Source organism: Haemaphysalis longicornis, unplaced genomic scaffold (genome assembly GCF_048455015.1).
Source record: "Haemaphysalis longicornis isolate Haplotype H1 unplaced genomic scaffold, Haemaphysalis longicornis Haplotype H1 scaffold_6, whole genome shotgun sequence".
NCBI classification, from domain to species: Eukaryota; Metazoa; Arthropoda; class Arachnida; order Ixodida; family Ixodidae; genus Haemaphysalis; species Haemaphysalis longicornis.
Genome location: NW_027526407.1, coordinates 69,811,904 through 69,837,143, shown reverse-complemented (window position 1 = coordinate 69,837,143; position 25,240 = coordinate 69,811,904). Strand labels below are relative to the sequence as shown.

General features: G+C 48.7%; 2 protein-coding genes across 3 annotated transcripts in view; both read right to left on the bottom strand.

The window, feature by feature from the left end:
- Window positions 1-1,201: 1,201 nt before the first annotated feature.
- LOC144142900 (serine/threonine-protein phosphatase 2A 56 kDa regulatory subunit gamma isoform-like) lies at window positions 1,202-20,828 on the bottom strand. The gene is given in 9 exon segments (XM_077674730.1): window positions 1,202-2,330; window positions 4,397-4,501; window positions 4,614-4,686; window positions 8,307-8,674; window positions 17,437-18,189; window positions 19,638-19,820; window positions 19,822-19,947; window positions 20,470-20,547; window positions 20,667-20,828. Coding segments are annotated over 9 exon segments (1,857 nt in total). The 5' UTR covers window positions 20,694-20,828; the 3' UTR covers window positions 1,202-2,186.
- A 301-nt stretch (window positions 20,829-21,129) lies between these two features.
- The window catches only part of LOC144142897 (uncharacterized), a 31,086-nt gene continuing 26,975 nt past the window's right edge, over window positions 21,130-25,240 (bottom strand). For both annotated transcript variants that reach the window (XM_077674726.1, XM_077674727.1), the window contains exons 19-20: window positions 24,054-24,460; window positions 21,130-21,503 (exon numbers count right to left, since the gene is read on the bottom strand). In XM_077674726.1, the coding sequence (XP_077530852.1) occupies window positions 21,403-21,503; window positions 24,054-24,460 (508 nt within the window). In that variant the 3' untranslated portion in view covers window positions 21,130-21,402. The remainder of the gene's footprint in view (window positions 21,504-24,053; window positions 24,461-25,240) is intronic.

The following is a 25,240-nucleotide window of genomic DNA, read 5'->3' as shown; positions in this document are numbered from 1 at the left end:
TTACTGCAGAGCACAGTGTAGAAATTTGTAGAGTTTTCCCAAGTTAACAACTTCGGTTATCTCCTGTTCCCTCAATGTGCCTACACCTCAGTCATAACTGCAAATTTGACCGTGAAGCTTACAGAAACAGAGCCCTTGCTTGCTCTTGCTGTTCGCTACGTGGACGACTGTTTTTGTGCAGTTACAACTTCAGACAATGCCTAAATAGCACCATTCCTTTTTCTGGCAATACAAGCAAGAGCCCCAATCCACCCTTATCGCCACCTTTACGATTCTGCTCATCCTGTCAGCCACAAACTTTTGTTGCACTCTTTATTCCACAGGGCCAAAAGTCTACGGTCCAGACATTCAAAAGCATTATAGTAGTTCCACCCAACGTGATTCAACTAGAGCAGCAATTTGCTAGAGGGGCTGTGGTGCCCTCTCTCAACTAGTTTCAGCATCAGCCTGATGTTGATACCGCAGTCACAAGACGAGTTTCAATAATGTAATTAATGCTTTCACATTTTTTTTTTACCAATGTGTACTTATTTCTGGCCTAGCTACGGCAGCATCCATGGCAACGGCCAACCACAAAGATCGCCCCCAACAGTTTGCAGATGAGCAACTTGTGCCTCCGCATTGAAAAGAATGTGCACATCGTGCAACAAAGCAGATGACTGTTGTCGTACGCAACATTCCGTGCATTAAGTGCCCCTTCTCCTTTATTGGACAAATAAAAACGTCTTCCACAACAAATTGGGCAGCACATTACATTACATTAGACCAAAAGAGCGCTGTGCAGTTTCCAAGCCCTGCGAGACATCTGACTACACAACTGACTTCCATGAAACAGCCATCCTCGAAAGCAAGATCAATTCAGCTACTTGAGTCACGGCACAGTCGGAGAACAGTACAAAGATTAAACCATTCGCCTGGAACTCTCCCGCCTGTCTGCGCTCACAGCGAGGCACTTCGCAAGTGATTGCCCTTGCAAAAACACTATAAAACACTGAGACATGACCACAGTCATCCCTGAGGAAGCAACCAATGCGGTTCCACAACATTGGGTTCTTTGTAGTCCTTTGCATGTTCTCCCATTCCACCCGGCCAGCCCACATACTATCCAGGAGGCTACCTCCCACCACAAGCAGACCAGGTATTGAAGTGCACTTCGCACGACTTGAAGCAACAACAAGACCACACAATCTCACACGTGGCATGAGATTATCGATACTCTTTATTCAACTTGGGATAGTTAGGCGTCACGCCTATACTGCCCTAACGACGTGTCATGGGCCAGACACGCGCGTTCTCGCTTGTCTGTTACGTACCGCGCCCGTGGTGCCTCGTAGCGGCGGCAACACGGTGAGGCCTGGCGTCAAAAAGTGTCCGGCGGCAACCTCTCCCGTCACTCTCTAGCTGCATACAACTGCAGCGACCCCTTTCGGTCGTGCCAAGGCATCCGGAAAAAGACTGCCCTCGCACTCACGTCGCCGCCTACTCCGCTCCCGTGGATACTCTAACAGGCACAGTGTGTGACTCGAAAACATGCTGAAGCCAAGGCCCCCGACTCCTCGCACAAGCGACTGGCAAAATACTCGTCGAAGCTACCTCCAACGGGGGGAGACAAAAAAAAAAGAAAAAGCGTGAAACAAAAAGCTACTACTACTCGTCCTACTACTGGCACGCGAATTGGCAGATCATAAGAAACCTCAAAAAAACCGACATCATCGGTTGCTCCCCGCACGAGGTTATCACAAAGTCATTGCACGCCGCTCGTCTACCGAAGAGAGATTGTATAACGGTCGCCGAACGCCGGCCGCTGTGTTGCCGCCGCTGAGAAGAGAGAGACCACGGGCGGGTCGGCCGCCGGGCTGCCTGCTGAGCGCGAACGCCACGTGCCGGGTGCCGCCGACGCTCCTCTAACGGAAAGCGCGCCGCACTCGGCGTGCCTAGCGGTCCGTCGGAGGCGGAGGTGCGTCCCTCCGCCCCCTGTTGTCGTTGCTAGCTGGTCCTCGGGCCTCTCCCCCTCCGTGTGGTGTTGTAGTAGTGGTAAGTGCTACGCCGCCGCCGCTGTTCGGGCGGCGGCCGCGGTGGCCTTGCCCAGCGAGGCGCCAGAGGAGAGGGGAGAGGGCGTACAAAAATAAAGGCAAATAAATAAGCCGGAGGAGGAGGAGGGGGTGGAGGTGGGGGGAGAGCGGTCATCAGAGGGGGGCGTCGGGGGGAGCCAGCAGCTGGTCGGCCCTCTTGTGGTCGCTCAGGGCCTTGAGCGTGAGCGAGTCCAACGGGAGCTCCGACTTGCGCCGCAGCAGGGGCTTCTCCTTCTTGCCGGGGGCCAGGGGCGTCACCTGTGCAGAAGCATTGGCAAGAGCCCTCAGTCTTGCCACAGAGAACGCACTGGCTGGCATACGCACGTGTGCAGAACAAGCCTATGCGGGCCACGTGCGTAGTCTAGTCCACTTAAAACAATATTAGGCGCCAAGATAATTGCGCGAGAAAAAAAAAAAAGACGAAACAGAGATCAAGAACATTTTATTCGCATGCAAGCAAAGTCATATTACTAATTTGCAGAAAAGATGCCGGAGTCAGCTTTGTTTGCTTCACGTGAAGATGGCGCACATCTTTTTCAAGCGCATTTATAGGTACTTCAGCTAGTTGAGCGAAAGCACCTAGGCAAAAACGGAATTCCCTGAGGGACTGTGTCACGAGTTGGACCTCCTGCAAGACGCTACCCGAGCAGGCCGCGCAACCACGTCGTCACTATCCCCGCTGTCCACAGCACATATCCACGTAACGACTGCCTCTTCAGTGAGGCACTCGGACATTTGCACAACGTCGTCCCCGACGTCCCTTCCTCGGAAAACCGGGGGCAGTCGAAGAGGCACCCAGTCGAATTCAAAAACAGAGCGCATGTGACACAAAAATTAGTAGTGGCTTAGCTTTGCTATGCCAGGATATACGTAGCGTGAGCTAAGGTTCAGCAACCCAGTCCAGTCCAGTCCAGTCACTACTACTCGCGCATGCTCAGCACGGCTCTTCACGAGCCACGCGAAACGGCTATCAAGCGGCTCCGGTGCAGTGCCAGACTTGGCTGCTGCGCAATTGAGGCACACACCAGAGCACGCACAGGCGCCAGTGCGTCTGCCGCAGCTATGACGCAACACAATCCACTTTAATTCAATCCAATCCAAGCCAATCCAATGTCTCTCGCGCTTGCGCAGAACGGCCCTTCACGGCACACGCGAAACTGCTCAACCTCGGCCAGTGCAGCTTACGCTACAAAAAGCGAATGCGCAAGCGAGCGGCGCCGCGATTTCGCGAGCGAGCGCAGGGATGCTGCCGATGCGGCGGCGCTGGGAGGGGGTACGAAAAAAAAACTGCTTTCCTCCTCTCGTCTTGCTCGTAAACAGTGCAGTCGACTCGTTTTCTCAGGTGTGGAAGGGATGCAAGACGCATTGCAGCTCACGGGGCATGCCGTCAGCGCGGTGAGGCGGCGGCAGCTCGCATTTTCAGCATGCGCTGGAGCCAGATTCAATCGTTACTTCCGATATCGTGGCACTGGGGCATTGTAATAAGCAATTTATCTTACCATAGACAGCATACGAAAGTGGATGGTGCTATAGTTTGTTCATCGTTATATCAGATATCTTGCTATGAACAGATCGCTGTAAGTTGGCTCGACTGTACGGTACTTCTCAATTTGGATGGTGCTGCTCAAAATGGTCCAACATAATGACACTTGCTGGTTTGCGTTCCAACAATTTCTGTTTCATTTATTGGAAGGGTTCACCAACGAAGGACACCGGAATTTCCTTCAAGTCAAACAACACACTGCTGGGAACGGGATTTCGGGCAGAGGTCTATGCAACACCATGCCAATGTGTTACACCATTGGCTCACTATCATCATCATTTAAGTCCGCTGCAGGACAAAGGATTGACCTCCAACAAACAAGCAAATCCTGCCCTACACTTTCTTCATTGTTGCACCAGAATTACGTTACTGCACAGAGTGCAAGTGCTGCCTGCTCTGGAAGCGACCATCATCCTGGATACTCACGAGGCTTGACTAGATGGGTGCAAACTATGCTAGGAGAGCTCTTGAGGACACAAACAGCACTCCCTCACCAGAGAAAGATCCGGCCACCCTAGTGTAGTAGCTGGCCCTCACCTCCCACGACTGACCAAATTAAAAAAACCAACGAAGTTAAATCACTACCTTCACAGTTTTGGGCCTTTGTACCCACAAACGTGAGCTGCTTGATTCTTGCAAAGCTCCTTTGCACACTATTTCTTCGCGAATACAGCTGCAGGAATGAAATTCGCGTGCAGTCAGCTCTGCAACTAACTGTCTAGTGAATTCGTGGTTCGCGCAACTAACTTCGCAACCCATGCAGCGCGTCAACGGCACCCACCTCCCTGGCTTGGCTCTCCAGCCTGTCGTAGAGCATGTCGTCGTCTTCCGGTGGGCTATCGGGTGCCTGGCTGGGGGATCCTATCGGCGGCCGTACCAGCTGGAACTGCACAACAACGGAGGAGGAGGAGGAGGAGGAGGAAGCACGTATGGAACCCCCGTCTTCCCACACGCAAGGATCGAGCGCCACAAGCGAAACGAGAGCCCCCGAAACGCACCTGGGGGTTCTTCTCGGCTAGGGACTCTATCCGACTCCAGGCATCCTGTCGTTCCCGCATGCGCAGCTTCTCGCTGCAAGGCAGGGCGCAGTCAAAAAAGCGATCAGAAGGGAGAACACTATCAAGGAGAGAGTAAAACTTGGTGCACACAAACTCTGGCAGTCATAAGGTGCAGTTCAGTGGTGGGCCCTGCTTCACAAACCAAACACCCCCAGGGCTGCCACATTCTGATGCAGCAGCAGTCATTTAAACACACGCTTCTCAGCCTTTTTTTTTTTAATGTTAAGGGGAGACACTGGTCTTAGAGCTATTTTTCTTATTTTCAGGCCAATCCTGATGAAACTACATGATCTTATTCAGGTTTTCACGCTGATTTCAAATATGCAATTCTTTTTCTTCTAAGTCAATTAGTTCCTGAGATAAGTAGATTTAATTAGTCATTAATTAGTACCTCCGTGTAAAAAAATTGGCTCGATTAAAAATAATTTTTAATGCATGGCTACATAGTCCAATGAACAAAGAGTGCAATGATCGAAGCAGTTTCTCTATTTCACCCTTATTAGCAATTTTACAGTACTTGGAATACCAACAGTCAAAGTTGTGCTGACCATGGTTCAACGAACAATGTAAAATAAAAAATGTTTGAAACTTCATTGAAAAAATGTGCTTCGATTATTGCAGTCACTGCACCTTAGGCTTACTTTAGCACAAAAAAGTACATCTCTATCTCTCCTAGATGCAGAGATATCGACGAACCAAAGCAGCCAGATGTCCAGATTTTGCATTTTGAGAAAAAAGGGAAAAACCAAACTAGGCACTATTTATTGAAAATTTCAAGAAGATATATACATATTTACATTTCCTGAGGGTTAATAAGCCCCAGGCATGTAGTCCGACTGCTTGTTCTGGCCAGTGTGCTGTTTTTTCAGTGCCTGACGCACATTTTCTGCAGAGGCCCGCTTGCGTACTGACTGGGCTGTTCGGCGCTTGTCCTTCTCAGCCATCCTCTTCATGTTGTGGAGGCCAGAGTTTACACTCAGCTCGCTGAGTATTTGTGAGGATGCTTGCCGATTTCCCGCATTGAAGCGTGCAACAGCCTCTGCGACAGCTGCTTGCACAGAAAACAGCGAAGCATGTCGCTCTTTCGGTGCAAGGGACCATATTAGCGAGTGCAAGCTCTCATTGCTATTCTGGGTTTTTCCGCGCTGGCACCGCTCCAGCAGCTTTGGCTCAGCTAAGCGCTCATAAATGGGAAGAAGCGCTTGGCATACATGTGGGGGCAGGTTATACCTGTGCTTCGGAGCAGGCTCTCCTTTGGCCGCAGCTGCGTTTTGGCGGCACCACGAGTCTGGGCCTGTCGGGCACAGGGTGTGGTTTGACACACTATCGTTCGAGGTCACGTGGTGATACGTTGCCATTACGGCCTTGTGCATCGCCCCGACATCTCCAGCATGGGATTTCAGGGCCCAGCCGTAATAAGAAGTTAACTTTGTGACAAGTTCACCCGTCAGCTTTCCTCTGCCACTAAGGCTCTCAGCTCCATTGCCTTTGCATTTAGCAATCACATTCCGCAAGGATGTGCCCATTCGTTTCTCCACATGATTTATGCAATCTTCTTTGACGACTTTGATGTAGCCGTACACATGTGCCTCTACCAGTGCAAGGAATGTGCGGCTGTCGCCATCCGAAAGTACAGTGGTGTACCGAAAGCCATGCTTTTTCCAGGACCTTTCAAACAAAGCAAGTCCAGCCTGTACCTCCATTTCCCCGGATTTTTTCTCCGTGTTTTTTTGGCAGACGTGGCTTTCCTTCCACACGTTGTAAGATGGGTCGCCTTCCTTAGGGCCACGCTCACACCCGGCACAAAAGTTGCTGAACACAACATAGTCCAGTACGAGTCCGGTGAAAATTTCTATAACTGCACCGACACCGATGTGGGATGAATGACCCCGGGTCATCCACGAACCATCAAAGGAAACAGAAATGTTTCCGGGGTTGTCCAAGTTCAACTCGCGGTAAAGTTGCCGAACAGCATGGGCGCTGTCCTGCAACACTTTTTCGGCGGCGCGTGTTGCTGCGGGCGTCAGTTTTTTCTTCACATAACACTGCCACGTTTTCGTGTGCAGGCCACGGTGCGATATGTTCATGGCCGCAAACACATCGTTCAGCGCAGTTTGCCGATTTCCAGTGCTTTGCATCGCGCGTGCGGCAAGGATGTTCACGGCAAACGGATTTACCTTTCGGCTGCCTTGTGCGCGCGGCGAGCTCCATACTGACGACAAGTCTCCACAATTCCTGCACACAAGGAAAAGTTTCACGGCTAGACCGTACTCACGCTCGCCTTTTGAGATGTTGACATCCCCGCCGCACACTTTACACTTCACGGCTCGCAAAAGCTCGTCGAGGCACTCCAAACTAACAATACTGAAGGTATCGTCCGCACGGCGACCGTCAGTATCGTCAAGGGGGCAGGCTTCACAGTTGCCGACGAAATCCATTTTCCTCTTCGTTGCGCCGGTGGACTCCAGCTCCTGTATCTTTTTTTCTGCTTTTCTTTTGTTTTCCTCCAACTCCGAAGGCTGCAGCATCGTCGTGTCGTGGCGGAGGCGCTCGCAGTGCGTAGGCGTCGCCGAGCTCGTTAGGCCTACTTCGTCCGTGGGAAGTCCTTCACTTGCCGCTGACTCCTGCACATCGTCGGAGCTTTCGGGGGACGCAGGCCGTTTTCGAAAGTTGTCACCGCGCGCACTATTACTCTTTTTGCCAAATTTATGGCGCGAGCGAAATTTTCTGAGAGGCATCGTTGCGCGTCGGTCTCGACTCTCGGCAATATGGCGTCTCAGACGCGTCCAGCGGTCGGCTGCCCTGCCGCCGGCAGGCCGAGCAGACGACGCCTGGCGGAATCTGCCAATCGGATGGCTCGGTTGCAGTCACGTGCACCCAGCAGCGAATCAGACCCCACGTTTTCTTTCTTGTTTGTACTTCTTTTTCTCAGTGGCAACTGAGGGCAGGCAAGCCGCAGTGGCGGGAAATCGAAGCCCAGAGAGTGCTCTTTCAAACGAGCCCAACATGGCCGAGATCGGTACGGTAGAACGGCGGCTCCGCGCAATGAAAAAAGTGGCGTTTTATCGTCTCCTCATGAGAAATTTCGGCCGACGCGATGATTTATTGTCAATATTACGCTTAAAATACTGATCTCTCGAGGAAGAAAATTCGTGAATTTGGAGATTAATAGCTGCAGATTGCGAAAATGCCATTTTCACAAAATCGATTTTTTGGTCATTTTTTGGTCCCAAAGACCCGTGTCCCCCCTTAAAGGAACACTGAGACCACCACCTTATCACACCAGTGTCTAATGAGTAGGCCATGCTGACAGTTGTTCCAGCCCACTCTTCATCGTGGAAAGATGGCTAACAAAGGACAGCTCAAAAACAGCAGGATGCAACAACAGGGCAAAGTGCCTCGAGTTTCCTCTCATTTCCCGCTTTTCAAGTACACCGTAAGCCTCTATACTTCAGCGGGTTAAACTAAAGTAGTAGCTACACATCCACAAAGAAAGGACCCACGCATCCACTTCAGCGACCCTTAACAGAACAAGTGCAGTTCTATGGCAGCATTCTGGTGAGCCTTCATTCCCACTCCTGGCAACGGGCTCAGAGATACGAGAAGGAGAAGAAGAAAGGAGAAGACGCTCACATGTGCCGCTCCTGGCGGTAGTTCTGGACGCAGTCGTCGAAGAGCTTCTGGTTCATCTCCATGAGGAGCTTGAGGGCGTTGTAGACGAGCCCGTAGATGGTCTTGTTCCAGTGGGCGCGCGAGTTGCGGTACAGGGCGGGGAACACGATGGGCAGCAGGGCGGCCGCGTTGTCGCTCACCAGGCTCATGACGTACTCGTTGTTCCAGTAGTACAGGGCCCGCTCGGCCACCTGGAAGTGGGGCGAGGCCACGCAGCGCGCCAGCTGCCGGAACAGGGGCACCATCACCTTGGCAAACTCGGCCGGCTCGATCACGTCCAGGATCTCCTCCAGCTCGTTCAGGAACATCACCTCCTTCGGGGAGTGCACCTGAATGCAGCACGGAAGCGTCGATTCCTCTCATCGAGTGGCACACAACTGAAGCTGAAGGTCCACATACAGTGTACCATCTCAACATCCGCCTCACTTCAACACGTCCTAGGGGCATGCCCAAGTGCCTGCACACCCCACGAACCAAGACCTTTCTTTAGAAAAACTGTGTAACCCAATAAACACTGCATTGTCCCGGAGTGTTGCGCTTGCCCAGCTGGTCATTAAGCAAATAAAGTTATCTCTCTCTTTTAAGTGCGGAGCACTTTAAAAGCTCGCCTTGTCATCGTAGCTCGCTCGCTGGACCCAAGTACAGCCACACGGCGTTCCGTCATCGCGGCGTAACCCAGAGCCTTCGAAAGCCTAGTGGTTTGTATAGTTATAAGTGTTTGAAACTCGTGAACCGCTGGCGCTTGTCATACATCTCCCCATTGTTTAGCGCAAAGAAAACTTTAGGTACATTTGAGGCCAAATATTCCCACGTTCATTTAGTCGGGAATACTTGTTGGGTTGGTTTCTATGATAGTAAGCGAAAAAAAGTGGCCGTGCAATGCCGGTGCGTGCGGGAGGAAAAAAGCAAGCACAAAAGAACAGAACTCCCACTAGCGCAGTTTCAGGCAGGGGGTGACTGCGAAGGCGGAAAATTTGAATTGCGCTGCATCGTAGCAGTGAGCGGATAACGGCGCTAGAACCCATCATGGCGAATCACTGCTCTGCACTTCCGACAACTTTCACATTGAGTGGAACGGCTTTAATTTTCCTCTAAAGGCCTCTATATTTGTCATTTTGGGCTGCTCAGAACTGCTCTAAAGCAGCTCCGTATTTTATTTACCCATAGAAGGTTTGGGTTGCCCAACAACTACCCAAGAGCAGACGACCCAGAGTTAGTAGTTGCGTGTTTGCGCTGTTTCGTCCATCGCACCCTTTATGCATTTTCCAAGCCTTCTGAACACCCAGATCAATCGAGATCACTCCTGGCAAACGTTGGTATACACCCTTTTTGCGAAAGCGCACGTCAACAATCGACTGGAGTCCTATCCTACTCATGGTCCGCAGCCAATCAAAGGCCACTTTTGGCACATGTCATTTGGATTAGAGGGAGCGCATTTGCAGACTCTGAGAGAACCAATCACCATCATTATCAGTAGCAGCCCGTCTGTGTCCATTGTACGACAAAGGATTCTTCCATGTCCTCTCACCACCTGCCTTGCAATGCCCTTGTCCATTTCCTGATTTCATGAGATATTAGCATTTGCTTACCAGTGACAATTGGTAAAGTCACAGAACTGTAACATATCACACTACATTTATCTAGTTAGTCGTTAACAATACCATGTTTGCAAGTAAACAAAAATTTGTTTTTCATAATGAAAGCTACTTTCTGTGCAGAAAAATAAAAGTAGACTCACAGTTTGTGAACTGACCCCTTCTTTGCAAAAAGATATAAACAAAAACTAAACTTTTTTTAAAATTAGAAATGTCATATCGCTCCTATGGCAAGTATCAGTAGACTCGCAAGCAGAGACACAAGCTCACGTCTGCACATTATTTAACTGTACACTCTGAGCAAAACTGCAAAGCCTGGCAAGAGAGATCGCAAAAGGTCAAAAACAACACAGCAGCATGATATGTGCTTGTCAAAGGAGCATATGTTCGCGAAACGCATTGTCAAATTGGCACATGCAGCAAAATACAAAAGGGCGGGGAGCAATCCCTTTCATGGGAAAAAAGAAACTAGTCTTTTGACGTGTGATTCAGCCTCAAAGTGGTTTTCAGCAAGGCCAATAAAGGTTTCCTGATACTATCACTAGGCAAACTCCATTCAGTGCCTCTTTAAGGGGGGTAATGGCTCTTTAAACAATTTCTCTGAATTGTTAAGTAAATTCTGTGCGACTTGGCAGTCTTGCTGCTTTTTTCCCCCACTGATTTTAAATATGCCATTGTTTTTTGAGCACCACAATTAATTCCCAAGATAATTAGCCATTCTTGGACGAACAATAGACAAAACAGTGCCAGTCATAAAACTGTAACCTTTTTATCTTCCAATACCATGAGCCGTGGTGAATGCAATAAGAGGATCAGTTTTTGATGCACCTCTTCGAATTGTATGTATGTTTGTGTTTATTGGCGCAAGGGTATCCAAGACCAATGAGTGCCAAAACTATGTTATGTGGTCCTTCAATTGTCAGGTTTAATCATAAAACAAGAACGAGATGAGTGTGATACATTCTAAAATATTGTATGTATGGGTGTAGAGGGCCCGTAAATTAAAACACGAAGATGTTCATAATGGCTGATGAAGGGGATCATGGAAACGTGACTGCAGCTCGAGCCAAGCGGGCTCCCCCGTGCGAACCAAGGAAGGCTCTAATGTCACGCACTGTATGAAACGAGTTTCAAAAAATTGATGTCTGCAAGAAAAATTAAAAGACATTTCTTTGTAAACATAGGTTCATCTTCTAAAAACAGTGACGGATGTAGCAGAATGTTGTAGCTATAGATTTTAGGAAAATGCCGTTTTTCTGGCCTCATTGCAGGATGTGCACTCAATTAATACACGGAGGACGGAGAGCCGTTCCCCACACTTGTCACAAACTGGTGAGAGTGTGCCATTCAAAGGATATGCGTGTGTGACACGACCTGTGCGCAGCTTATGAATCGATACTTCAACGAATCAGTTTTGTTTTTCTGTTGTGTATCTTCCCAGGTGTGGTTTTATTGAGTGTAGTTTGTTATCTGTCTGTGTGTCCCATGTGTGCTGCCAGCTAATTTTACAGCTCATTAAGCTTTGGTGTTTGGTATGGCCATTTGAAATAGTTCCTTGCCACTGGTGCCACCAAAGTTTAGTGTTTGATATGGCCCTTCGAAATGGTTCCTTGCCACTGGTGCCATCAAAGTTTAACGAGCTGTAAAATTAGTTCCAAGCGGCGCATCAAAAAACCGATTCTCTGATTGCACTCACCAGGATTCATAGTATTAGAAAATATAAAGATTACAGTTCTATGACTAACACTGTGCTGCCTATTGTTCCTCCAAAAATGGCTAATTATCTTGGGAACTAATTGAGGGAGTCAAAAAATAATGTAATATTTGACATCAGTGGAAAAAAAAAAAAACAGGACTGGCAAGTTTCACAGAGTTTACCTGAAGATTAAAAGAAATTGTTTTATGAGCCATGTCCCCCCTTAATGGCTGCTGGTGAAAAGGCTAAAATAACTGCGAAATTAAGTAGAGAGTTTTTCACAACAAAATTGGGCTAGAAAATCTTATAAGTGTTGACATGACTAAAATTCAACAGACGCTCTGTAAATACACAGTTGTGTAAATCGTTCAAATTTACGAGGAATGTACACCCATATTAAAAAAATTCTGGGTGAATTCGAAATTCCAGCACACAAGATGCGCGCACAAAGTTTCAATGTTGCACAAGTGCCAGCAGCTCTGTGCCAATAGAATAGAACTTAAAAATTATAATTCAGAGGCGACTGATGTCAAGCGACATGCTTAGGCTTGCATCGACAAATTCCCACCACAGAATGCTGCGACTGAAATTTTCCAGACTTTCCGCGCTTATTTACGAGATACCAGATAGAAAAAAATGATCAAACGTTTAAAAATAAACACTCGGTGGCTGTCCAAACTCCCACGTAATTTCGAGCGCCATTCAACTCTACCGCAAACGCAACACAAGTCAGTTCAGGGCACAAGTGTGAACAAGTTCCCTTGAATCCCATTCAGTTAGCTAGTGCAATTCAATGTTTTAAACTACATTTGACATGACCACTTTCAGCTGAGATCAACAATCGAAACTAATGTCTGTGTCGTGAATTTATTCATTTGAAATACTCATTTTACCGCTACAATAAAATAGCAAGTATCAGGCATAAAAAAATCCTGCAATATCATTTTCCAGCAAATTTACTCGTGAACACCGAAATTTGCAAAAGCTTGTCTCATTTTTAAAAATGTTAGGTCAATGTGCCTTGTGCGTAAGGGAGACGTGGCTTTCAAAACCAACTTTCTTTATTTTAGTATATTTTGACAAGAATTGAAACAGCAACTGGAAACACTTGTGATAACACCATAAAAATTTCAAAATATTTTGAAAAATTTTTTCATTTATGAAATTTTCTTTCTGTTCACTTTGTATTGAGCATGAGCGGCTCATAATTCAAAGTACTTTGCATTCCCGAATGAATGGACGAGGTCGTGACACTCTTGGATTCTTTTTAATTTACAACACTTTTTTTTTAGTTTTCAGTTTTCTAGAGGTGAATGTACGACAGCATACCTGCCAACGTGGTAATTCGTAAAACCCGCGAAACTGGTTTTTTTTTTTTGTTTGAAAGGGTTACCGTTCTGTGACAAGCGTTCTCACGTGTTCACAACCACAACTGAAAACCGTAAGTCTCGAAGAGTAATGAGCAACAACTCCAATGGGCGTCAGCGGAATGTTGGGTTCAACTGAAAATGGCATGCACAGAGGCATTCTGCACAAACCACACTGAAGTCCCTATCAGCACACACAAAAGGTGTCAGGCTTTGCTGGTGGTCTGCGGCTTTGGTGCTTTTTCGAAGCGATGTGAGCCAAGATGTCAGACTTACCGCCATGCGAAAGGTTTACATTAAAGGCACACATGGTGCAAATTCCACGCTTCTCTCCTGTCTTCAACGGCACTAAGCGTGGAAATTCTGACGTGCACGATTTCAAGAACACTGGTAGTACTGTCGTGGCTTCGAGCCCGCCATTGCGCTGTGAAACAACTACCGCGGTCGTACCCCCAGTCGTATAGCATCGAACACGGAAGTCCTAACCGGCCTACGAACAATGTGCTGTAAATAGGCTTGCTGAGGTGGTAGCAAGTTTTAGATATGGATGTGTAGCCCTTCCCGAGAAAACAACAACAAAAAACAAGTAGCTGCTGCTGATAACAAAGTGCGTATTTCTCTCTTGTGACGGCACAAGGTACCACAGTGTCGTTTTAATAATGTTCCCCTTCGCTCGAAAAACAGAATATTTCCCGTAAAACTTCAGGCAAGATTCGTAAAATAGTAAGACGGATCGAAATTTGTACACCTTATGGAAAATTCGGAAGAGTTGGCAGGTATGACAAAAGGCACGCCGAATGTGAACGACTACTTGAATAAAAAATTCACAAAAAGTAAACCAAAACCAAAGGTGTCACGACCTGAACTGTTGATCAAGGAATGTAATGCAAAAAATGGAATCAAAATAGTTCTAGTGGTAACAAAGAAACCACTGGAGCAAGTGAGCAAGTTGCAACTTAGGTTTCACTTATCAAAAGTAGTCAGGGTTGTAGCCTTTCATGTCCCTTTGAACATAGGCCTTCTGGAAGGCCTTGCCTTGAAATTGGAGTGCCTTTTACAGCCTTTTTCTTTCCACAAAACATCATTTTCAGCTCCTCTGTGAACAGTACATAGCCCAGTTTGCAGACCAAATGGAGGGGGAGATGGCTTTCAATGCAAAGGAAGTTAGCTGGTTGGCTGTATCGCACTGGACAACTTTGCAGTGTTGTCACCATGGCAACAAGTAAAGCACTCTCTTCTTTTACTTAAATTTGAAGATTGAGTTTTGGCTTCTTTTATGTTTTATAACCTTGCCTGTAGCAGCAACTTCGAACTCGTGCTTGCAGGTGTTCACTGCCAAAAACTTACATACCCCAAGGATGCAAATGAGCTACTTTGAAGCTTGGTATAATATTTTGCATAAATCCGACTTCAATGCATGAACATTTTTTTAGTCCTTTTGACATTCAGGGCATTCAATACTCCTCACAGCACAGCCAATGTGCACTAAACTATGGATGAATACATTGGTATTAATGATTTAATCAATCAGTTAAATGCTGCAACAGTAAGGTACATTTTTAATGCCATGAACACATTTTTATTCCGAAATCAGACCTGTTTGCATGATTATTAGAAGCGCACGGAAAACATTGCCCCAGAAAGGCAATATGGCTGGCACGCATCGCGACGCAAGTTCACCGCAACCTATCATACTTTGATTATCTCCGATATGGCTGGTCAGGTCGCTTTCAAGATTAAATCTAACGTCGCAGGCATTAATTACAACTGCTGGCATTCAATCGTAACTGGTTGCACAGTCAGGTATGCACTACTGTCAACAGTTAGAGCGTCAGACCAAGAACATCAGCTATTGGTGCGTCTGCCGTTTCTTTCCCAAGGCTAGTGTACCAAGCCCACTAAAACATAGCAAAGCAATAACTAAGTGTGTAAACATAGCAAATCAGATTAAAAGTTCCCTGCGCGAGCTGCAATCACAATCGCGCACACCGTGTTTCACCCTCCGAGGTAACGCACACTATGAAGTGTTCGATGACTTCCGCCGTTCGAGCCACGCAACTACCTGCAATCTGGCTCGCAATATCAGGAATTCCCATCGCCATAATGTCCGTGTTGATTACCACAGCAGATAAAATGACTGTACAGAAACATGGTCAAGCGAAGCAGCGAAAAATGCACTCAAACGCGCACTACGCAGTTCAGGCAGTTGCCATCTTGAGTTGACGCAGCGACGCCCAATCAAGAGGGCCGTTTCATCGTGCCCCAAGAGGGCCAATCGTGCTTCAGCATGTATTTCTGGCTTCGTTTGTGCGTCTTTTTCTGCCGTTCATGCGTTCATGAATGAATACAGATAAAAGAGACAACCAAAACCGGAAAGGGGATCGCTTGGCTGATCTAATGGTACCAAAATGGACGCACTCAGTGGAAATGTTGCGGAGATACAGCGCTTTGAAGATTGCAGTTTTTTTTTACCACCTTTTGGGTTATTTTATCACCGCGGCTGGTGATTTTTTTTTTTTTTTTTTTTTTTTTTTCCCCACATACTGGTGAAGAGGGCCTGGACTGCCAGCCAAGGCCAGGACATCCCGGACTAGGGACGCCGCCCCCCACCGGGCGGGTGCCCTAACTGCAGCACCAGCGCTCGTATGATAAACATTTATTCCTCCTCGTCCTCCTCCTCCCTACACCACTTTGTGACTGTGTTTGTCGGAAAAACTTTGCAGACGCACAGACTAGAAAACATAGAAGCCGAATAAGTGGTTTTCAAGAAAACGTTCTCGTCATTATTCCGAAGTTGAAAGCCGTGTCCCCCCCCCTAATTACTTCAGTGTACTGAGGCAAGCTGCACCCAGGCTGCGCCCATATATACAATGAAGAAACCAAAAGTAGTTTGGCATGCTTAGATCCAAAGTAAGACTCGATAACAGTGTAAGGGCCGAAAGGGGAATGAATGGCCATTCCTACTCAACAATTTTGCTGGGTTTTAATATTCCTATTCACCATGCACCCATCAGATATGCCAACAGAATGCTGGATTTACAGCGCTCATTTTGCTGGATTCTCTCACTGGCGAAATGCAATGAAAGACTTTACAGCAGACACACAATGAACCAAAGCGCAGGCACTACAGGTATGACCCTGACCTCATGGTAGAAATCTTAGGGGAACGTTCCCTTATTGCGATTCACAACTATAGTGAGATGCTCTGGCAACAACATGTCAGCTCAGAATGTCAGATAACCTCTTTGCAACTAAAGTCAACTAAAAAGAAATGGCATGGTAATAGAAGTGAAAGAAATAAAGGGGTACAAGTAGCGGTCCTTGCGAAATCTCCCAACCTAGAGCCAGAACTTGAGCATGGCCGCTACAACGATCTTCTCGCAATTAAAATAAACTAAACATAACTAGCAATCTTAGTAGAAGAAACAAAACAAAACAACCAAGAAAGAAGGAAGGAAAGTAAGCGGAAAATAAAGATAACAGGAACAAGTAGCAGTTCCTGTGCCGCCACCCCGCCCCCCTTCCCGCCTAACCTTGCACAGGGAGTGCAACAGGCTCAGTGATGTTTTCGTACCGTAATTACCCGATTCTAACGCGCACTTTTTTTCCGGAAAAATAGGCCGAAAAATCGCATGCGCGTTAGAATCAGATACGATACCGAAACAGCGGAAATTTTGTCCCACCCATTGCCAAAGCTTCTAGAAATGATTTTTTGGACGCAGGAAACAGGCGCCTAGGCTTTTCTATCGGCATTCACACAAATCATCAAATCGGTCCACTTGCGCGCGTAATAACAGCAATGGCAGCAGCGGCTCTCACGCGTTCAAAACGAGTGATCGGCCGAAGCGTGCGCCTCTGGAGAAGCTCGCGGGATGGGCGTGTGAGGTGTGGGCCACGATTCCATCGACCATGGTTGAACATTTGTTCAGAAGTGTGGCATCGCGAACGCGCTTCACGGCACCGAGGACGAGATGTTGTAGTCAGTGGAGAACGACGAGGAGCGAGATTACTTCGGGAAATAAATCGCCCGTTTCTCTCGCATTCGTTTTTGTTGCTCAATTTCCGTGCACGTTACAATCAGAGGTGCAAGTTTTTTCGTTTTTTTTGCCAGGAAAATCGGGTGCGCGTTATAATCGTGGGCGTGTTAGAATCGGGTAAGTACGGTAACCAACGTAAACTAAAAGCACCAGGCATCTTAGTGGAAGAAATACAAAAAAGAAAAAGGTGGAAGGAAGGAAAGCAAGATAGAAAGTGGAGAGGTCACAGTAGCGGCCCTTGCGGCATCCACCCTCCTTGAAGAAGTGAGAACTTCAGCAGAGCACTACATTGTGTTCAGTGAACTTTTCAAAAACAAAGTAATACCTAGCCTTCCTAGCAGAAGGAGGGAAGAGGAGAGGCACGAGTAGGGGTCCCTGTGGCACTCCCCCCCTCACCTTGGGCCAGAACTTGAGCAGGGCCAGAATGACGGGCTCGGTGAGGCTGGGCTCCTTCTCGAGGAACTGGACAACGCAGTAGGCCAGCTGTGGGTGGTACACGCTCAGCGACTTGACCTTGTGCAGGGGCATGAGCACGCGCAGCAGGAACAGCTTGTGCTCCTCCTTCAGGGGCAGCGCAAAGCCGTTGATGATGGAGCCCAGGATCTCGAGCAGCTCCGCCACCCCGTTGTGGTGCTCCGTCTCGTAGATGAAGCGGTAGAACATGTGGTTCACCTGTTTGCGCACGTACGCCCGCAGGCCCAGGAACTTGCCGTAGATGCGGTGCAGCGTCGTCTTCAGGAAGTCCCGCTCCCGCGGGTCCTCCGAGTCGAACAGCTCGAGCAGCTGCAGCACGAACCGCTGGTCCAGGTGCCGCTTGGCCAGCGCGGGCTGGAAGTCCGGGCTCTCGAGGAAGCGCAGGAACAGCTCGTACACCAGCTGGAGGTGCGGCCAGGCCGCCTCGAGCGTGGGCTCGTCCTCCTCGGGGTCAAACTCGGCGCCGTTGGGGTTCGAGGAAGGCGGCAGGGTTCGGAAGACGTTGGCCCCGAACATGTGGATCATCTCCGGGTAGACGGGCTCGGTGAGCACGCCTCGCTGCGAGGTGATGTACTCGACCATCTCGTGCAGCGCCGCTCGCTTCACCTCTTTCCACTTGAGGTCCGACAGCGGATCCGTGACGAAGTCGAACAGCACGCAGCACTGCCGGATTTTCTGCACGGGAGGTGGGGGAAGGAGGCGGCCATTTCACCTGTCGAACATGTACACGACACAGTCCCATATATAGGACCACACATTGAACATATATAGATCGGCTGGAGACGTATCTACACACAATTAACCGTTGATGTATACAGGACAGTAGAGGACGCAACAACGTCCTTTCATCTCATAACACATTTGCCCACAGAGAAACTGTTCACAGACACCCATAACAAGACTCCCCTCGAGGCATTTATCTGTTTTTGAACAGTTCTTTCACCACCTGTTTATTAGCCACCTCTATTGTGCTATGACACTGCCCCGCTGGGAACTGTCTACAATGGCGACAGTCAGCAAGTCAACTGCACGAGAACTTAATGAACTCGAAACCCACACCAAGCCTACAAAATGCTCCTCCCCTTTCTCAGCTACCATCATCAAGGAACGGCCGCAGTGCAGTTAAATAAGAAACTACACCGAAGAAACACTTCACAAAGCAGTCTCGGTGACCAGCTGCACAGGTCACAAATGCTTGATTTCTTCCTTGAAGTGAGTAGCAATACAAAAAGGTTGTTGCTCTCTCAAGATATACTGTAAAATACTGCTTTAGGGCTGCATTGTCTTACGATATGAAGGCTTGGTTTTTTTTAATGGACACAAATTCTCAACGATGTCAACCTGCATCAGGGCTTGTTTTTTTTTTTAACGGTCACAAGTTCCCAACGCTGTCAATCTGCATCAAGCTACACACCACTAACCAGTAAACAAAACCACACACCACTATAAGTAATCACACAATAGGGGTACGAGGGTTTGCACACGAAATATACACAAACACTGCTGTTATCAATCATTTACATTTTCCGCCCTGTTAAATGAGTAAGGTCGTTTGCAATCACAATGATTCTAATAAATCCCACCATCCCATCCAAACTTGAACGCAACGCACTTGAGTATGCGTCCCACTAGCAATTGTCTCATTAGCCATGCTGCGAAAATGAATGAATGAATAAAGTTTTCATACACCACCCTGAACGAAGACGACATCGCAGCGTATTGCAGTGTGTTTAACAATTAAGAGGCACAGGTTTGACCAGTTAACCATGTTGGAAACACTGGCTGAAAGTAAATGATTCTATGAACCATCTGGAACCATTGCGCAACAGTCAGTAAATCCACAGTAGCGACGGCTCGCCACAGGCATGGCGTGTTCAAAATATTAGAAAAACAAAAACAAGACACGTGCTCCTGACCTTGAACTGCGTCTGGCCTTGGCTAATTAGATCAAAAGCAGGGCTAGGTGACACACACTTGTCCACTTTTGAAGCAACAACAACAAAAAAACCTGCGATACCAACAACACGCGAGCTAAGCGCAGCAATCGAGTGGCCATAAAAACACTTTTTCCACAACCCCCGCGCTTCGCACCGGGGCAGCGACCTCGAAAGGGCTATCCTCACCTGGAGGAGGAGATCTTCGCGCTCGGCCAGGGGCGCGTCCTTGAGAGAGGGCAGCTTCTGAAGCTCGCGGTTGTGACTAACGTTGAAACGCGACGAATTCTGTCGCTTCTCCTTGCGTACCCCGCTTCCAGGAGCCGTCGGCACGGCTCCGGCGAGCTTACACTTGGAGACCAAGTTTGCGGGGCGGGGGTGCAGACTTCGGGGCACCCCGTGTAGCAGCAGCCGCCGTGTTTCCAACACCACCGCCCGAACCATTGCTGCTGTTGTGAACACTGCTGGCGCCGCTGTTATTGTTGCAAGGCTGGCTCACCTGCGTGGACGCCGAGTAGGACATTCTCACGACACCAAAGCGACAAAAAAACGTCCGCGCACCACCGGCGACAACTTCCTCAAACCGAGCACGTAGTGTTTTTTTTTTTCTAGGTCCGACAGTTGCCACGTATCACGGCGTATTGACAAGCGTAGTGCTACTACCTCCCAGGGCGGGGCTGAGAACGGAATCTCAAAGGACGCTGGGTTTGGCTGAAAAGCTGCCCCGGCTGGCTGGCCTGTCAAATTGCACATGGTTTTCCGGACAGGTGGTGCGGGGTCAACACGGACGGACACCCCGCCGAGACGCACCGGGAGGGTCGCGCCGACGCGAGCGGAGAATAAAGAAACGTCAAGCAGCGCTTGCGGCTCCGCGAACGACAGAAGCCCGAGCCCCGCGCGCGCGGAGAGAACACCCGGGCTGCGCAGCCGAGCGGCCGTTCTCTCGGAGTCGCCCGCCATGTTGCGCAGGCGACGGGCGGCCGACAAACACGAGACGCTCGCGCGCGAACGTCCAGCTCACCTCGTCAGCGGCGTCGCTCGCCTCTTTGCCGGTGCCATTCTTGGCCGTCGCGCTGGAGCTGTTGTTTTTCACAGGCACCTGCGAGGGGCCGGAATGGGCGAGCCGAGTTAAGCCTAACGAGCAGCCAAACTGCCAGCGCACGTCCGACGGACGGCCGGCCGTCCGGCTCTCGACGCGGCTGTCAGCGCTCGACCCACCTTTTCTCTGTCAGTCCGATTCGGCATTATTTTATTAACGCTTCACCCGCCATGGGCTAAGTGCAAACTTTGCAGAGCAGTACTCGACACCCGCCAGCGAGTGCGACTACCAACAACTGACGCGATAGGTCCGGGGGGCGCACGTGACCTTTCAATGGCGCAGGCACGCTCGCGTAATCACAAAACAGTCGTGACAGCGCCGTGACGTCACGAGCGCTTGCGGCAACGCTTTGTTGCTGCGCAAAATTTGAACCTCTCAGGAGCGGCGCTTTGCACGACAAACGGCAGAAAAGGACAAACGCATGCCAAAAAGCGACGCCCGCAGAAGCGGTTGTTGCAGACACCTGCTTTTCACCAGCTCGTTAGGACTACTTCGCGCCCTCCCCCGTTTCACCCTTTCCGCGGCGCTTCGCAGCAGCCGCGAACACAGCTGCTCAGCATGCGGCCAGACAAAGACAATGCGGACAGGATCCATCATTTTTATTTACACACGTCTTGGCGATTGCGCGCAGACGCAGGTGCCAGGATAAAAACTGCAGTGTCTTCACTCGGGGCTGCACTGCAAGTTCGTTGCAGATGGGAATCGCGCAGTTGGTTGTCCCCCAATGTTTTTTCCAGGGCGCATGAGGGCAGGGTCACACTGTCCTAGCGAGAGTCTATGATCGTCGTGGGGTCGAGCGATGGAACAGTTAAATTTCTTCTACCCGATGACAGTCGTCGCCTAAGGTCAGGGGGATCATAGCGGTGTGCTGCGCCCGCTGGTTCCGTTTCTCCGGTCGTCGGAAAGTGGAGACTGCGGACTAGACTTGATTGGCCGGCCTCTGCTCTCGGATGCAGCTGCAAATGAGACAACGGAATTGCTTGTCAGACACAAAATTTTCGCATCTTCCGCACTGCACATTTACGCACAATCTTGCCAACACAAACTTCCATTTACTTGAATTTTTAGCCAACTTTAAAAGGAACAGCTCAGTAAATGATGCAGCACGACGACAAAAAAGAGACGATACAAGAACAGACTCGTAACCACAGCGCTGTTACCATGCATCATTTACTAAGCTGCTTGACGACTCTGACCGACTGCCAGATATTTAGTTTTATCATAGCACTAAATTGGTCGATTGGCCGCAACACTCCCAATCCCACTGCAATGGAGAATTCTCCTAGCATCCTCTTTTATAATATTTTGCCCACATTAGACTTTTTTTTTCTTTTTCACTCACGTATGTTGTGCGCAAACATCTAGGAGCATGACACTTTTTTCCGTAAAGGCATACTTCTGCAGGAACTGGCTTGCAGGAGCGATATCTGAAGGGTTGACAACTTTTTGTATTAAAAGCTCAAAGAATTACCTCCAAATTGTTGAAGGTAACATTTTCACTGCTATTCCATTTTAAGAACAAAGGGTATAAAAATATTGGTGCTCAAAAGGTCGTAGCACTGCTGTTCCTCCTGCTCTACAGTGCTGTATGCTGATCAGCACATATATGTCTTAGTGACCACATCACAACTACAAAGTACACTTATGCTCAGCTTAAGTGCATGCACGTGTATCTGAATGTAGTCTTTGTCAGAAGGTTTTACGTCATGCCAGAAGTATTCCCTTTTGAGTGACACTGAAATCTTTTACACCAAAAAACTGGTGAAAGCACGCCGTTTTTTTTTTTTCTTTACCGTCATCAAATAGCTCGGTCAAACTTGAAGGTTAAGCTTTTGCTTTGAATTCTCCGTGTTGCAGAAACATTTTGCAAATCCTACCAATCTACACATTTGCCTCCACAGACAAATGAACTTGGCGTGCTTGTTCCAACTCCCAGATAATACTACAAATGACTTCTTATTTGCTAGCTCAATATTCCATGAATCCAACCACGTTCTGGAGTAGTACATTGGCACTGAATTTTGCGAGAAACGGGGCCCAGAAAACATAACATGTTGCAGAAAACTTCACCCACTTCTGTAATGATGTGTCCAGACACTAGTTACGCGCAGTCTTCAATGTCAGAGACTGTACAGACTACTGACACGCCTACATGTGAGCAAGAAACCTTTCTTAGTTGAGACAAAAGAGCCACAGCGTCAACAGCTTCCCGTCAGTGCAGCTTTATTCGGGTGCCGCCAAGAGGGACCACTTTATCAGGACGCGAAAAGAGAAGCAAAAGTTGGCCTGTTGCCAAGGGAATGACAGGGGCTCCAAAGGCCCCTTCCTGTCGCCTTCCAGCCACACACTGGTGCGTTAAGGGAAAGCCCATCAACACTAACGGAGAAAGCCACCAGTGGTCGATAGATCCAGAGTCCAACTTGGTGCGAATGGTATATCTTGAACGTGTTTGTTGCGGCGCCCTTTTGGTTCTCAGCGAGGCATAATTTCATGTATCCGGGCCCGTCAAGACAACTGCCTATTTGCAATTTCAAATTTGAAGTACTACCCTACTTCTAAAATATTCAAAGTTGTGGAACAATACTGTTCCGTTCGAAACAGAATAAAATATCGTGTTATTTACCTCAATATCCGAAACTTTCAAACATTTGCGCATGCCTGGTTTTAAGCTATGCCCAGCATTGACGTGGGGAGCTTTACAATCGTATTATACTTTGTTGATTCTGAAGACAAAGGGGTCAAGCGATATTTGTTTCAAAATGTTGGGCAGATATCAAATAAATAAGTAAACAAATAAATTTTCCGGTTTGAAAAATTTGCTGTACAGCCATTGTTAATAAAATGAGGATCACTCGAAGATTTAGCGAAAAGTAGGCAATTCATAATGTACTGAAATTACTGCCCCACTCAATGCCAGCAATTTTTTTTCCACCTGCGCTACACATTAGCTTCTTCAGCAAAAACACCCGTCTTTAATAGTGAAGTAAAGAACGCATTTCCTTTACTCAAGGCATCCCCTTTTCTTAAACACCCCAAGTTAGTTCTAGTGTGTTTTTTTTTTTTTTTTCCCTGAAACTTTTAGGAAAATCAAAATGATATGGCACAACCACACCGAGTATAGATGTCGCACTGTCGAGGAAGCGCAATTGACAAACCTGTCCACATAGACTAACAGATTAACTTCGTTGTTCCACCTCAGTGGCCCAGGGCTAGAGCTTCAGGTTTGCATACGAACAGCCTTATTTGCCTGTTGAGAGCCATTCCGATCGATTCCTGGGCAGTTCAAAACTGTTCTTGCAACAGAAATTTTACAAGAAATAAAATAGAGAGCTGCTCTGGTGTAGTGCAAAATGACAAATAAAACAGGTCTACTCTCCCCTGCACACTCCCGCAGACTGTTCTACTGTCTAGGAAGACAGCTCCATCCTCCATAAACACTGTGGTTTCACCAAAGAGGTTAACCCTCAACCAAAGGAGGAAATGAGCGCGCGGAGAAGCCCACTCACAGGAGCTACGCGAGGTCCGGCTCGACCGCCCTTCCCTGGGCGGCGGCGCCATGTAGTGGTGGTGGTGGTGCGTAGGCGGCGGGGGCATGGGGCTACCCAGCTCGTCGTCGTCCTCGAAGTAGCCCGGGCTACCCCTGCCTCCTCCGCTGCGCATCATCTTGCGGAGCTCGGGCGGCGGCGGCGGTGGCGGCGGCGGGAACGGCCCGAACATGCCAAAGGGCCCGAACAGCGGCGGCGGCGGTGGCACCAGCATGTCCGGAGGGGGCGGCGGGGGCACGGACCCGTCTAGGGACGAGGCCTCCCCGTCCTTGGACCGGGGACGCGGCGGCAGGGGCGGAGGGGGAAACATGTCGGGGGGAGGGAGCAGGGGAGGCCGCTGCTGCAGCTCCCGCTCGGCCAGAGTCAACCTGCCGGAGAGAAAAAGACGACGGCCGCACGAGGGTGCTGTGAATTTCGTCACCGTTTGGCGCGGTGTCTCCAACTAACGGGGAAACCAGCAGGCGGGTGAACTATACTCAGGTATAAGTTAAGAACCGCAATAGCTCATGTAGTGTATCCCTCTGCCAAAGCAACAAACATGGATTTCAACACGCATGCGTGTTTTGAAACGAGATTGCGCTTCATGCGCAACATCGCCTTCTTTTTCACACCTAGTTCTTTTGTCGTCGCTGCAGGAATTTAGAAGCAGATTAAATTCAAAAATCACAGAAATGACTTGTGTCACAATCAAAATTCTCACAAGTAAGACACTTTTTGCACCACGCCGAGTAAGTCGTTCTTACGTTGTCCCCAGCTTCCTCAGAGTTGACGTTCCCCATGGCTGTGTCGCACGTGTTCTACTTCACGTGCCGTCACGTCCGCCTCTCACAAAGCACAAGGCTAGCTCTCTCGTTCAAAATCCGAAAAAACTTGTTGAAAAAATTTGGGGCGAAAAAATTTGGGGGCTAGGGAGCACGCCGTAGTGGTGGTCTCCGGATCAATTTAGACTCCCTGTGGACCTTCTGCCACTGGCAGGGTGATGGACTCAGCTCCTACTGTGAAGATCGAAGTTCTACTTCCATTCAAACTCAAACGTGCATTTTTTTTTTACTCTTTAGGGCTGAGCCCACTTTCTGAACCAGACAACAACAATGCCAGTTTTTCGCACAACGAGGCAATCACAGCCGGTATTTTCACCAACTCCAACT